The 14,374-nt window shown below is 49.3% G+C and overlaps 1 protein-coding gene across 7 annotated transcripts in view; it reads right to left on the bottom strand.

The window, feature by feature from the left end:
- Positions 1 to 14,374, bottom strand: part of Slc66a2 (solute carrier family 66 member 2) — a 38,142-nt gene that overhangs the window by 12,509 nt on the left and 11,259 nt on the right. For 3 of the 7 annotated variants that reach the window (XM_042264039.2, XM_006973872.4, XM_015992697.2), the window contains exon 4: positions 8,517 to 8,570. The exons of 2 other annotated variants lie outside the window; for them this stretch is intronic. In XM_042264039.2, coding sequence (XP_042119973.1) covers positions 8,517 to 8,570 — 54 coding nt within the window. Of the gene's footprint in view, positions 1 to 4,381; positions 4,468 to 7,986; positions 8,571 to 14,374 lie in introns of all 7 variants that reach the window. 2 more of the 7 variants (XR_013046197.1, XR_013046198.1) reach the window with 1 other exon arrangement.

The raw sequence follows: 14,374 nt of genomic DNA, 5'->3' as shown, positions 1-14,374 counted from the left end.
ACACCTCACAGCTCCACCCGGCAACTGGGACTCCGTGTTTCTCTCCAGCTCCCTAAAGGACTCAGCCCCACCACGGCAGACCCAGGGCCACAGCCTCCAAGCTCCAAAAAGGTTTCTCGTGGCTGTCATGCTGTCCCGTATCCTCTGTGGCAGAGACACAAGTCTGGACTGTGGGCTGGAGAGAGCAGGAGCCCAGCTGGCCACCCAGAACCCACACCCCAGTCTATAAATCTGGGAGCGCCGAGAGGCATGTGTATCAGTTGCAACTAACACTGACCACTCTTTTCCTGAGCCTCACCAACCAAGGCCACCTAATGAGGTCCCAGGGCGAGTCTCACACAAAAATGAGCATCCCTATGGCCTGCCGTCATCACAGACCCCTGGGTCAACAATCCAGAACAGCTCCCACCATCCTGGGAGACAGCAGCATCAAGGGAGATACCTTTAAACCAATCAGAAGAGACAGGAAATGCAGCACTCTGCCCCTAGCTGGGCAATTAAACAACTGACCAGGGCTCTTCCGAGGAGACCAGGAATCAGGCTCAGCAGCCCAAGGACAGAGCCAAGCCCCTCCCCCTTCATCACATAAACATGCTTGTTTTCAAACCCACGGCTTGTCCTTCTTAGACAGCTGTGGCAAAGCTGCTTCCGCCCTCCTCTCCAGGGTCCCACCAACATGCTAGACCACGCATCCCAACCAGGGATGGAGGGGCACACGTCTAGCTCCAAAGGCTTAGGACAAAGAAGAGGAGGACTGTCCAACGTCTGTGTTGACTCGGCACTGAAAGGATGTTTTGTAACGTGAACATAAAGGGTAACTGGACCCATGTCTTTTCCCTTGTCTGGGCGATGGCGCCTTGGCCCAGGTGGCCTCAGACTCCGGGTCCTCCTGAGTAGCAGGGCTCCAGGTATGCCCTGCTGCACCTGGCTTTGCCATCTTCTTAGATGAACTACTGAGAACTCCGCACTTCTCTGTGCGGCTCACGCACTGGCTGCATTCTGTTTCCTCAGCAGCGCAGTCTGCCCCTCACTACCTCCTGGCTGCTAGCACCATCTGCCTGGATCACCTGGGAGTCTGAGACAGTCTGCTCAGACTGCCTGCCCTAAGGGGCCCCAGGCCAGTCCCCCCCAGCCCCCAGCCTGGCTAGACCCTCGGTCAGAAAACCATCTGAGCCAGAGCATCCCAGGTCAGGACCAGAGCAAGGGCAGACAGACAGAAACCAGAGCCCAGCACGGGTTTACCAAAGTCAAGAGCAAATCAGAGGTCTGCTCCTAGAGGTAAGACAATAAAGTACGCAGCAACTTATTTGGGCCCTTTTGTCTGGAGGACACTGAGGCCTGTCGACAGCAACATTCTGGGCAGTTGTGGGCGGACATCCTTATGTTTGGAAATACACTTAACCTCAAATGGCTCAAGGGGGGAAAAGTCACTGTGGTCCAAATTAAACTTGGTAATGTCCAAATAAATAAATGACATAAAAATAAAAAGCTCTAAGCCTAGCTAGTCTGGTATAGATTCGTGCACAGCCTTCCTTCCTGCAGCTAATGCTCACAGGAACTCAGGCTGAGAGGCAGAGCCCGTAGTCCCAGGGCCAAGCCTGCACAAGAGTCCAGGGCATGGAGCCTCCTCACCTGGAGCTCAGATGACAAGAGCCACATGGCCCACGCCCTCCACAGGCCAACACCAGCTTGCACTCTGCCTAGATTCAGGTCAGACACATGAATAGATTTTTACAATAACAGCAAGACCTCCTGCAACAGCCGAAATGGCCCTCCTGGCCTTCCAGACCAGACTGGTGGCCCGGACCCGCCCCAGCACTGCCCTCCCCCACAACAGACAAGGGACAGGCGAGGACAGCTCAGAGACCCAGAATCAATGTTCTGGGAATGGAGCCCGAGCCCTCCAAGGAAGCTGGGCAGCAGGGCTGGTGGCGTGCCATGCTCAGTTCCCCACTCCTGGCTTCCAGACAGGGACCCCTGGGAAACCGACTGGGAGCCCCCACTGCTTGACCAGAATAAAACAAGCAGCTACCGAGGTCAGCATCCCAACCCACTTTGAAGGCTGTCATGGTCCTGACACTGGTGAAGGGTACCACATCACTGTGGCTACAGAGACTCCAAGAGTCGGGGAAGCTGGAGTCAGTGGTGCCCATTATGGACAGACTGTCGGTGCTCTTGACTCGGTCACTTCAGAAGTCCCTTCTGACTCCGTTCTGACAGAGGGCTGGAACACTCAACTCCCCAAGTTTTTCCCTCAACGGCACTGACAGGTAATGCTGAAGCGTGTGGGTCAGGCTGTACGAAATGTCCGTCCTTAGCAGGATTCCCTTCAATGCAGAGATGAGCCAGGCGAGAGGGTTCAGTGACCCCCACATGTCATGTCACCCTGGTGACACTCTTCATGTCTCCGTTACTGCAGCTGACGAAAGCAACCTCTGCTCCGCACAATTCCATACGAGCTCATTACGGCACAGCTCACAAACAGCTGGAAGGGCCCAGCAGGGCTCTGGCCCAGGGAGCGCCAGAACAAGCAGCTTGACCACCCAAAATGGTGCCTTCACTTCCAAGACGTTTTCAGGTTCCTGCCTTATGAACAACACTGAGCTCTGTCCCAACAGTAAGCCACCACGGAACACTCAATCCCGAGTTTATTCCTCGATGACATTGACAGATAACAGCACCAAGGCCTGTGCTCAGCCTGTATGAAACGCCCTCCCTAGTTCTAGGCCCAGGGTTTCAAGTTGAATAGAACAGTCAGGTAAGAAGGCTGTAGAGAACCGTACCAGAAAGCTCCTGAGCTGGTAGAGACACACGTCTAAGCCCACAGCAGCGGTCAGCTGCTGTCAGCACCCCCTCCCCTCTTCGGCTCCCCTGCTCCGGGCTCCATGCCCAGCCAGCACGGTCAGGGCAGGAGTTCCACACAGATGTGAGGCTGAGAATACTGACTGGTGCCACCACCACAGCGCACACAGGGTGGGGACTCCATACAGGAGGAGAAGACCAGAGGTCACCCAGGGCCTGTCCTCAAAGGAAGCTGTTGCCCTGAGCGGTTCACTACTGTTCTTGCCACCAGCTCCGGGGCAGCATCTGAGGTTCTGTCCTGGGGACAGCCATGAGAGCAGGGAGTTCAAGGCCCTCCCTAAGGGACAGAGACTCGGAACAGAGCATAGGCTTGGGCTCGAGAGCGCGCTATCAAGAGTGAAGGCCTGGGTCCTGAACCATGAGGAGGAGGTTGAGCCAGGAATGGTTGGACACTTGTAATTCTTATACTTGGGAACTAAGATGGGTAGATGGGTGACTACCAGGCTGGCCTGGGCTACACAGGGCTACCTAACCAGAACTGGTCTTGAAGGACAAGGGAAGCAATGAGGACGCAGCAGCCGCTGGTGACTCCATGGCCAGACGAGGGAAGAGAAGCAGGCAGCCAAGAGCTCTCCTGAAAGCAGAACAATTTTCAGGCTGGCCTTAATGACCCCCCGAGTGCCCACTGTGATGTGGCATCGCCCAGAGTATTAGCACGTCCACAGAGCCATCGTTGGAGGCAGTGGAGGCCAAGTGAGGTACCAAAAGGGCAGAGCATTCAGGAGCTCCACGCTGACCAGGGAGAAGCACAGCAGCCAATAGCATCAGGCAGACAGGAGGGTGGAGCGGACTCAGACTGCCCCATCTAACCAAACCAGGACACAAGCAAATAAGACACCCTCCCCAGGCGTGAGATCAGTGCCCATGGCTGCCACAATATTAACTCTAAATGTCCAGGATGCAAACACACGGGGAAATGTAGTCCCTACGTGGAGGGGAAACAACAGAAAACAAGAAACATTATTTGGGAAGAGACAGACTAAGCAGGAAAACAACAACAACTTCAGAAGAGCATTGTAAACATATGGAGAACCAAAGGGAACCAAAGAATAGATATGATGAACTAACGGCGGTACAGGGTATCATCTCACCCAACGGAAGGGCATTCATTCCTAAATCACTGAGAGCCAGGAGAGTCTGGAGCCACACTGTCTGGAATAAGATTCATTATCTGGGCTCAACAAGAGACCTGAGCTAGAAGAAGCGTCAGTAAACGTCAGTATATTCCATGGACACTATGCTGCTTGAGGAAGAAAAACAGCAGTGCCTCTGAGGAACACAGACGGTACCAAGTGCAGCAGCACAGGACACCGAGCATCCTGAAGAGGAGGAGAGAGAAGAGGGGACATGAAAAGGACTCAGAGACCACGACCACAGAATCCAAACGGGCCTGCCAACCCAAGGAGCCCCATTACGTCCAAGTACAACACACAGATCTCCGTACCTCACCACCTCTGGCTGAATGTCAGAGACAAAGACAAAATGTTGAAAGGAGCAGGAGAAAAATGATGTCACTTACAGGGGACCCCCAGTAAGATGAGCCACTCACTGACTTCTCACCAGACACAATGGAGTTCAGAAGGCAGAGGGATGGCGTTCAAGGTGCTGAAAAGAAAAACAACCATCAGCCAGGAGTCAGCGCCCGCGCCCGGAGAAAGCTCTTTACTTAAGGAGAAAACCGAGTCCCCAGATAAACAGGAGCTGGGACACTGTTGCTTTCCTCATGGAAACCACGTGACAGCAGTGGTCATGTGAGCACACAGGACAAAAATGGAGTGTGTACATAAAGGAAACTTTGTAGGTTGCTCCAAAAAGATACAAGTGAGTGGTTCCCACCTGTGACTCCAGCCCTGGGGGTGGGGTACGAGGCTGAGGACCACCTGTGACTCCAGCCCTGGAGTGGGGCAGGAGGCTGAGGACCACCTGTGACTCCAGCCCTGGGGTGGGAAGGGAGGCTGAGGACCACCTGTGACTCCAGCCCTGGGGTGGGAAGGGAGGCTGAGGACCACCTGTGACTGCATTGGAAAATCTATTTCAAGAAAAAAAAAAAAAAAACACCCCCTCCACACACAAAAAGAAAGCTAAACAAAACTACAAGAATACAAGTACACACTTACACACCTTTCTTGTCTTAACTGGCTTACAAAGGAACTGCAGAAACCCTCCTCTATGTTATCGTACTACCTGGGGTGTGCAGCACACCTCCCATGATAGAGTCTCCAAATCAGCACAGGAGAGCAGTACCCGAGGAGGTAACTCAGACCCACAGATGGAAAAGAGGATAGACAAAATATGTAAGGCAGCTTGACAGAGTAACTAGCTTCTCCTTACTCATCTTCTTTGGAAGGAGTAAAATCTATACAGAGTAACAGTCAGAAGACACATAGTTACAATTGTAACACTCATAAACAAAATGCAAATGTGTTCCTCACGCAACCAAAAGAGGGAGGGAGGAAACTACATCAGACTTTCTAGTTCTCACCAAACTGAAGTTAAGTACAAATTTAAAGGAGTCTGGTAAGTTAAAATCTGCATTGTAAGCCTCAGAGAAACTTAAAAAAAAAAATACCACACTATTAAAATAGTCACTTAATATAAAAAACTGTCTTAGAGTTAAAAGAACAGGGATTAAAAAACAACAACAACAAAAAGAATGACAGATTAAAACATGAATCAGATCATAGGGCAGAAATCATTTTGATTTTTAGCATTACGCTTATCTGTGTGAGTGCAATGGTGTGCACGTGAGGGTCAGAGGTCACTATGTGAGAGCTGGTTCTTCCTTCCACCACATGGGTCCGAGGGTCCATCTCAGGTCTCCAGGCTCAACAGCCTCCATGTAATACCAACCTAACCATCTCACTGGACCTGTATTTTTTTATTGTTTTGAGACAAGATTGTGCTATGTAGCCCAGGATGGCCTTGAACTTGTTAAAATCATTACTTCAGGTGATCCACAGAGGCTATGCTAATATTAGAATAAGCTTTAAGCCAGAACTGTGAGGTCGGCCAGCCACTCAGCTACTCGGGAAGCTGAAGCAAAGGGTCAGACCTTCCAGGTCTGCTTCGAATGCAGTCAGTCCAGCCTAGGCAACTCAGTGAACCAGGCTCAAAGAAAAAGAAAAAAGAAGGCTGAAGAGATAACTTGGCGGTAGGGCCCACCCATGAGGCCCTGGGTTCAATACTGAGCAGGAAGGAAGGCTCTGAAACAAAACCAAATGTCATCGGAGCCCTTCCGTGATGACAAAAGGGTCAGTCCAGCAGAATGGCACAGCTGCATATGGACCCAACGATGATTCTAAAATCAAGAAAGCAACAACTGTCAGAAATGAAAGGAGAGAGGTAACTAACAAATGCCTGGAAATTTCAATGCCAACTTTCAAAATGGATACAACTGGGCAGAGTAACGAATGAGGAAAGAGAAGACCACAGCATTACTGTGAACCAGCAGGCACCCAACTCCCTCCACAGTGAAACTCTCTCTTCTACCAGAGAGAGCACACTACAGGAGGGGCCCAGAACGAGCTTCACCTCAGAATATGTGAATGCATTCTCCACAGTTACAGCAGATGTTACTAGAAACCAGCCAAGAGAAGTGAGGGACTCACAAACGTGAAGGGTTGTAATGTATTCTTAAATAGTAAATGGACTGAAGACATTTTGAAGAAATTTTCTTCACTTTAAGATAGAAAAAAGCACAACAGACCAATTCACACAGGAGGCCTGTCCACCATTGCAGAGTGACTTTATGGCTGTAAACACAGATATTTCAAAGTACAATAGGAAAAAAGCTAAAATCAATAATCCTCCATGTTAAGAAATCACAAGAAAGTGCTAACTATGGCAAAAAGCAGGCAGAAAACCAAACAACCAGCCGAAGTGAGGCAGTTAAAGTGGGATTAAGTAAACTAGTTAAAGGAAACCAAAAGTTGCTTCTTTGAAAAGATCAATAAAATTGACATACTTGTAAGTAGAGTAACAAAAACAAAGGATGGGGATGGGATTCAGATCACTGGAGCTGGAATAAAAGAAGGACCAGGACCAAGTGTCAGGCAAGTAAAAAGGGTTCCGGAAGAACAAGAAAAATGTCTGCCCTCGCCCAGCAGTGTGTCACACGCCTTTAATCCCAGCACTCGGGAGGCAGAGGCAGGCAGATGGATCTCTGTGAGTTGAGGCCAGCCTGGACTACAGAGCGAGTCCCAGGACAGTCAGGGCTACACAGAGAAACCCTGTCTCAGAAAAGAAAAGGAAAAAAAAAAAGATAAGAAAAAAAATGATATGCCCACAGCTGTTGAGACGAATCTGAAACCAAGCCATAGTACAGATGAACCAAGATGGGTGAAGAAAGTCACAGAAAATCTAGAGGACTCAGAACTTCAGGTGGGGCTGACACTGTTAGAAGTCCAGGTCCAGCCAGCCTTACCAAGTAACTGTACCAAAATTTTAAAGAGGAACTGGCTCAACCCTTTACAAACACCTAAGAACTTACTTCATTAGCCAGTATTCAGAATAATGCAGGCCTCTATTCAGGATATACTAAAACCAAAGCCATGGCCAGCATAAAAGGACTCCAGACCAAAACTTTTTGTGAATATGGACTTAAAAACCTTCAACATACTATTGACTATGGCATCCAGCAGTTAAGAGGTAACCAGACACTATCATCAAGTGGAACTTAGCTCAACACTCGAAGATCGATCGCCGTAAAAACGGAATGAAAGGCAGGAATCACGCAATCATCATCTCCACAGACAGGGCATGTGGCCCAGCCAGCGCCATCCACAGCAGCAGCACAACCCGGCCCCCCCCCCCCCCCCCGCCCTCTTCAGCTCACAATAGCAAGGGGCTCCCTTCAGCCACTAAAGGCAACTTCAAAAAGACAGAGTGACACTCAGTGAGGAAAGACAGAAGTCCTCAAGGGAACCAAGAGTGGAACACACACACACTCTCTCACACACACACACACACACACACTCACACACATACACATACGCACGCACACACACACATACATACACACACATACACACTCACACATACACACTCACACTCGCACTCACACTCGCACACACACACACACACACACACACACACACGCACGCACGCGCGCACATGCACACGCACGTCTTTTCTCTCATCTCCGTCCAGCCAGGGTGATCTGGGAAGACCGGAAAGGAAGCAGACTGGTGTCCCTCCTTGCAGGGGACATGACCTTTCAGGTGGACAGTCCTCAAGCAGTCCAGGAAGCGGTGCGCAGCCGACAGCTGGGTGAGGCCGCGGCACCGATCGCCAAGTCGAAGCCGGCACTACCTCTACAGAGCAGCAGTGAACAATTCAAGAGCAAATGGGGATAATGATTCCACTGGCACGCCATCAAGAAGAATTAGCTCGGAATGAGTTTAAAGCTCGTCATCTTGAATTTTCCGCACCCATTCTTCTTTCCTTTGGGTCCTCCCCTCTCTTGGAATCGGCGGGTTCTAAAATATCCCAGGCTGAGAGCAGCAGAGCTGGGGGCTAAAAGTGTATCGTGCCGTGAACAGAGGCCATGCTTGGTGAAGCAACTTGTGAGGTCACGGGTAAGTGCAGATGGAAGCTGACAGAGGGAGGGGCAGGCTGCAGGGCTGAGGTGGAGCGAGGGTCTCAGTAGTACGTACCCAGGTAGGGCCGCCTGGGGGGGGCTTTGAGTTCTTCATCCTTACTGTCTGTAGCTACATTTAAAAAGAGAGAGAAACAAAACAGGAAGAAAGGAGACAAAAACAGACTTTTTAACACTGATAAGTGGGCATTTCCTGGCATTGTTCGCATTTCTGAAAAAAAAAACAAACAAACAAACAACAAAACAACAAAGACATCAGAGCAGAACAGAAGATTTTTGTTTCTTTGCTTTCAAATATCCACTTTCTGAACTATTCTCCAATCTACCCTCTTCTGATAAAAATCCTCAGACAGTGCATGGGTGGGCAGGCAGGGGTGGGGTGTGGGGTGTGGGGGGATCCCCACCAAAATCTAAGCCAGCAAGTTCTCACTTCGCTTCTACAGTCAAGGGACATTAACTACCGTGGTGCGACAGGCCCCAATTCTCATGTCGCTAGAAGCTCAGGCAGCCTGGGATTGAGGACAGTTAATCCGGGGCTGAAATGCTCTTCCAGGCCACGTGGTACGACTATTTTAGAGCACACCCAGCAACAGGTCCACCGCCAAAGGGCAGCCAGTTTAACAGTGAATGTGGCAGGCACCGTGCAGAGATGTCATGACAGAGACACTCAGCTTCCCCGGGCAGACATCTCACCTAGAACAGGCAGGACCTCGGGAACAATCAACAGTTATGCTTTAACTTCCTGCTGGCACCGCACCAAGTCAACAGCCCAGGGCCCTCCATGCCAGGGCACCTCGGGGCAGCTGGTAGACTCTGACTTTTGGGTATAATCTGCTGAAACAGAGGTGAGGTCACAGGCTGTGTTCCTGTCAGCACACTGTGGAAGTAAACAACTGGAAGCTAACAGAAGATGACCTCTTTCCTGTGAGGGGCTGCAAAGGAGGAACCGGGTCCTGTCACCAGATCTGTGGGTAGCAGACCACAAGCACCACACGAAGTGTAACCTCCTGACACCCAGCTATGATTCAAGCCAATTTTACTGGCGCCTCATTAAAAGATCAAGACCTACAATGTAGAACAAGAGAAAGAGAGCATGCTGGAACATTTAGGCACAAAGTCTGGGCAGAGCAAAGGCCCAATGGTGGCCCAGGACAGAGAAGTGCAGGACATGTAATGTCCCTAGGCACCTGAAGCTCCTTTGGTCTCCTGTTTTCACAGCTAAACAGGCTTTGAGTTGGAAACTGCTGTTTATAGGGCAGACAGGAGAAAGTCCCAAGCTGAGAAAAGAATGAGGCATTTGCAGCCATCACACATCTCTACAGATTTGTTCCATTCTCCACAGGCACTGGGGATCTGGATCCCCGGAAATGGCTGGATGCTCATCAGAAAGTATAACTCACTCTGAGTGACAGAGTGAGAGTGTGTGTGTGTGTGTGTGTGTGTGTGTGTGTGTGTACATGCACGCACATTTTTTCCAATCCTCAGATGCTATGTGATTTCCAAGGCCAGACTGCACACACAGCCCAGATTCTCCTTTCCCGGCTTCAGTTTTAGGGTGACCTGAAGATGAGGCCCAGGGCTCATGTGAGGGTTCTTAAGAAGCAAGTACTCAGCTGACACAGGTGTGCTCCATTTCCCAAGACTCAGGAAGGCAGGTCTGCAGAGCAGGACCACCACGTGCACGTGGACAATGGCTGAAGGTGGGATGGATGGACAGGGCAGCTCAGGCGATAGAACCAAGGTGAGCCAAGCTTAGAGCCGAGGTGGATGCAGGCTCAACACAGAGGTTCCTACTGTGACTCTCAGCAGCAGCAGAGAAGCCCTTGAAAAGGCAACCCTCTCACACAACACTCGGTAAAAATTTACCTTGTAAGGTTTACAGCTCAGTGGCTCTTCCACACCCACAGAGATGGGCAATAACCACGACCACCAATTTAGAACATTTTTGTCACAATGAAAGAAACCGTGGCCCATAAATAGGCACTACCCATCCACCCTAGAAAGTCCCAACCTAGAGTCAGAACCAAGAGTTGAGACAGCTACACCCTAGAAAGTCCCAACCTAGAGTCAGAACCAAGAGTTGAGACAGCTACATTCAACTATCTGACTCGGAGGCACGATTTTGTCAAACAACTACTAAGGGAAGTTTAAAATGAAAAATACACTATAAAACAAAATTTAAACTAAAAAAAAAAAAAAACAGAATAAATTAGAAACAAAATCACTCAAATGGACACACATATCCAGCGGGTGGAGCATCTGTTTAAGGCACCGCTCATGGTGACTCTGAGGCTCATCTCTGCCAGAACGGGGCCTAAGATCCCTCAGCCCTGAGTGGGTAACCCTCCAACCCACCCACTGTTCCAGCAACCACATTGCTGACATCGTTATCCTCGCTTATAAAAGCAGTATGGGCTATGGCCCACATCCCATAATACTTTGGGTTCCTGAGAAACACAGTTGGGACACAGCTGGCGGAAGAGCAGAGGCATGTTTGAAGCTCAGCTGGAAGAATCCGTGCAGTAACGAGCCAAGCACCCACAACTGGCCAGAACAAGAGGGCACCAGCAAGTATTAAAACAGCAGCCAAGCAGAACACATCACGTGCCACCAGCCAGGTCTGAAGTCATCCTTCAGCATGGTGTAAAAGCATCATTGCAGCTTCTAGGAAGTCAACTGCAAAAACTGATAGAGACCTCCACCTCCTCCACAAATCAACCCTGGCAGCTCAGTGAGGGGACACGGAGCCTCTGCCCAGAGGTGCTCTAGCTGAACAAACACTGTGCAGCCCTCAAAGATAAAAGATCTCCTCGGGGGCCAAGAACCCTGACAAGAGTGTGTCCTGAAAACCCAGAAAGACATCCTGGGGCCAATCAACCTCTGGATCCAATTACCTTTAAAATTCTTTTCCAGGGCAAAAAGGAGAGAGAGGCATCCACTGCTGTGGATGTCTATGGAAGCATGCACCACAGAGCCTCCTGGAGACCCTCGGAAATCTGCAGCTCTGGCCGGCTGTTGCTGCAGAATGCCGGAGAGCCACATGGAGCTGGAGACCAACAGATAAACCACAGTTCATGGTGGACAGTGCAGGGAGAAAGGGGGCTGGGAAGAGGTTCCAGACCAGGAATAATTAATGTTAACAAAAGACAAAGACGTGGCCCAACTACTGAGGGAAAAAGACCACCAGCCCTCACAGGATGCCTGTGCTCAGACCCTGACTCATAGCCACATAGCCCAAAGTCAGAACAAATGACCAATTAATTATATGGAATTGTGCACTTGTATGGATGGTGTGGGTATTTTGACTGTTTCCTATACCAGCTTCTAGATCAACAGTTTTCAACCTTCCTAATGTGGAGACCCTTCAATACAGTTTCTTGTATTGTGGAGACTTCCCCCACAACAATCATAAAATTATTTCATTGCTACTTCATAACTATAACTTTGCTACTGTTATGAATTGCAATGTAATTATCTGTGTTTTCTGATGGTCTCAGGCAACCTCTGTGAAAGGGTTGTTGTTCAACTCACCCTGAAGGGGTCTTGACCCACAGGTTGAGAACCAGTGTTTTGAGATCCATTTGAACCATTTACAAATGCAATGATGTCTGGGGTTTGCCTCAAAACATGCTGGACTGAGCTGGGATGCTGCTTAATGGCAGAACACCTGTGTAGCATGAGCAGACCTGGGTCCTAACCCTAGCAGAGATCAGGATGGTGCTGTGGGATGTCCTGTATGTTGTGAATATATATTGCTATGATTGGTGGATAAATAAAACACTGATTGGCCAGTAGACAGGCAGGAAGTATGGGATAGGTGGGACAAACAGAGAGGAGAGGCTGGGAAATGGAAGCCAAGAGGAGACGCCAGCCTGCCATCCAGGGAGCAGCATGTAAAGTCAGCAGGTAAAGCCATGGAACACGTGGCGACATATAGATTAACAGAAATGGGCTGAGTATAAGAGTAAGAGCTAGACAATGGTAGGCCTGAGCTAATGGCCGAGCAGTTTAAACAATATGAGCTTCTGAGTGATTATTTTATAAGCGGTTGTGGGGTCCATGGGGCTGGGCAGGACTGGCAAAACTCCAGCTACAGGGTGGGGTCAAGGTATGGGCTCAAGTAGGGGGCTAGGGCGGGTTCCCAGTGTGGGCTTAATCACAAGTGGGCTCCCTTAGACTGACTCCCCACTTCCTAAATGTTAGTGATTTCACAAATTAAAAACTGAAAACCAAAACAAACCCAGAACCTACAGGGCAGGCCCACTCTCCACAGGCTGCAGAGACACAGCGGACATGCCTGGCAGGAAGAGACTTCACACTGTCCCGTGGGGCCACCCTGTCCCTGCCTCCCCCAGATTCGGTACTGAGAGTCCCTCACTCTAAGTGAGCAGAGATAGGTTGGAAAAAAGTCTCATGGAATGTGTGGTTCCAATTTTGGAAATTACACAAAATTTGTGATAAGCCACTGAGTGTAAAAGAAAAAACTTGGAAAAAGTACCAAAATGTTCAAAATAGTCAAAAATAGGGGTCAATTTTACCGTGCTTTCCTCTGTCTTCCTCCAAGTCTACTGTGAGCCTTCCCTCTGTGTGGTCTTTATAGCAAGACAACACACCATGTATTTGATGTTTTAGATCACTTTCTTTAATTTTTTGATAAAGGAGTCTCACGGTGTAGCCATGTGGTGGGTCTGCAATTTGCTATGTAGACCAGGCTGACCTTGAACTCAGAGACTTACCTGAGTTAGCCTCCCAAGTGCTAGGACTAAAGGCATGTTAAAGGCATGAGCCTTCATGCCCAGCTTTTTTTTTTATTTTTATTGTTGTTTTTAATCTTAACTAGCAGATTGAATTAATGACCTTCAAAATAAAAAGTGTATAATATTAAGGCAACTGGAACATTTTTAAGCTTTTTTTTTTTTTTTAAACAAGAACATTAAGTCACAACGCTGCCTCCCAAGGAAGGCATGGGTAAAGACATTTTTAAATAGTTGTAACTCAATGTTATCATTAAAAATAAATATATAAAAGCTTAAAATTTTTCCAATTATCCTAATATTATAGAGACTTTTCATTTTGAAGGCAGAGGCAAGAGGATCTCTCTGAGTTCAAGGCCAGCCTGGTCTACCATAGTGAGTTCCAGAGCAGCCAGGACTACATAGAGAGCCCCCATCTCAATGTACAAATGTCTTCATAGGGCTGGGGGGATGGTTCAGTGGGTACAGGCACTTGCTGTGCAAGCCTGAGGACCTGGATTCTGCTCTCCAGAACACACACAGAAAACTGCTATGGTTATGCCAGCCTAGATAGAAAATGGTGACTTCTAGGTTCAGTGGGAGATCTTGCCTCGAGGGAGTAAGGCAGTGTACAATAAAGGTTACATGTCCTAACTAGTATGTCAATCTGACACAAGCTAGAGTCATCTGAGAGGCGGGAACATCAATTGAGGGGGAGGGCCCAGCCCACGATAGGTGGTCCTATTCCTGGGATGGTGGTCCTGGGTTCCATGAGAAGACAGACTGAGCAAAGCTCTGAGGAGCAAGCCAGTAGGCAGCACCCCTCCACGGCTTCTGCATCACTTATTGTCTCCAGGACCCTGCCCTGTTTGAGTTCCTGTCCTGATTGCCTTTGACATGATGAACTGTGACATGGACGTGTAAGCCAAACAAACCCTTTCCTCCCCAACTTGCTTTTTGGTCATTGTGGTGGTTTGAACAAAATGGCCCTCATAGGCCTGTAGGGAGTGGCACTATTAGGAGGTGTGGCCTTGTTGGAGGAAGGGCGTCACTGTGGGGGCAGGCTTTGAGGTCTCACATGCTCAAGCCACACCCAGTGTGGCTCACTATCTTCTTTTCTGTTGCCTGCAGATGCAGAACTCTCAGCTCTTCTCCAGCGCCAGGTCTGCCTGCACCCCACCAT

The sequence above is a fragment of the Peromyscus maniculatus genome, chromosome 19 (genome assembly GCF_049852395.1).
Source record: "Peromyscus maniculatus bairdii isolate BWxNUB_F1_BW_parent chromosome 19, HU_Pman_BW_mat_3.1, whole genome shotgun sequence".
In the NCBI taxonomy this organism is placed as follows: Eukaryota; Metazoa; Chordata; class Mammalia; order Rodentia; family Cricetidae; genus Peromyscus; species Peromyscus maniculatus.
This window is presented reverse-complemented; position numbering and strand designations above follow the sequence as displayed.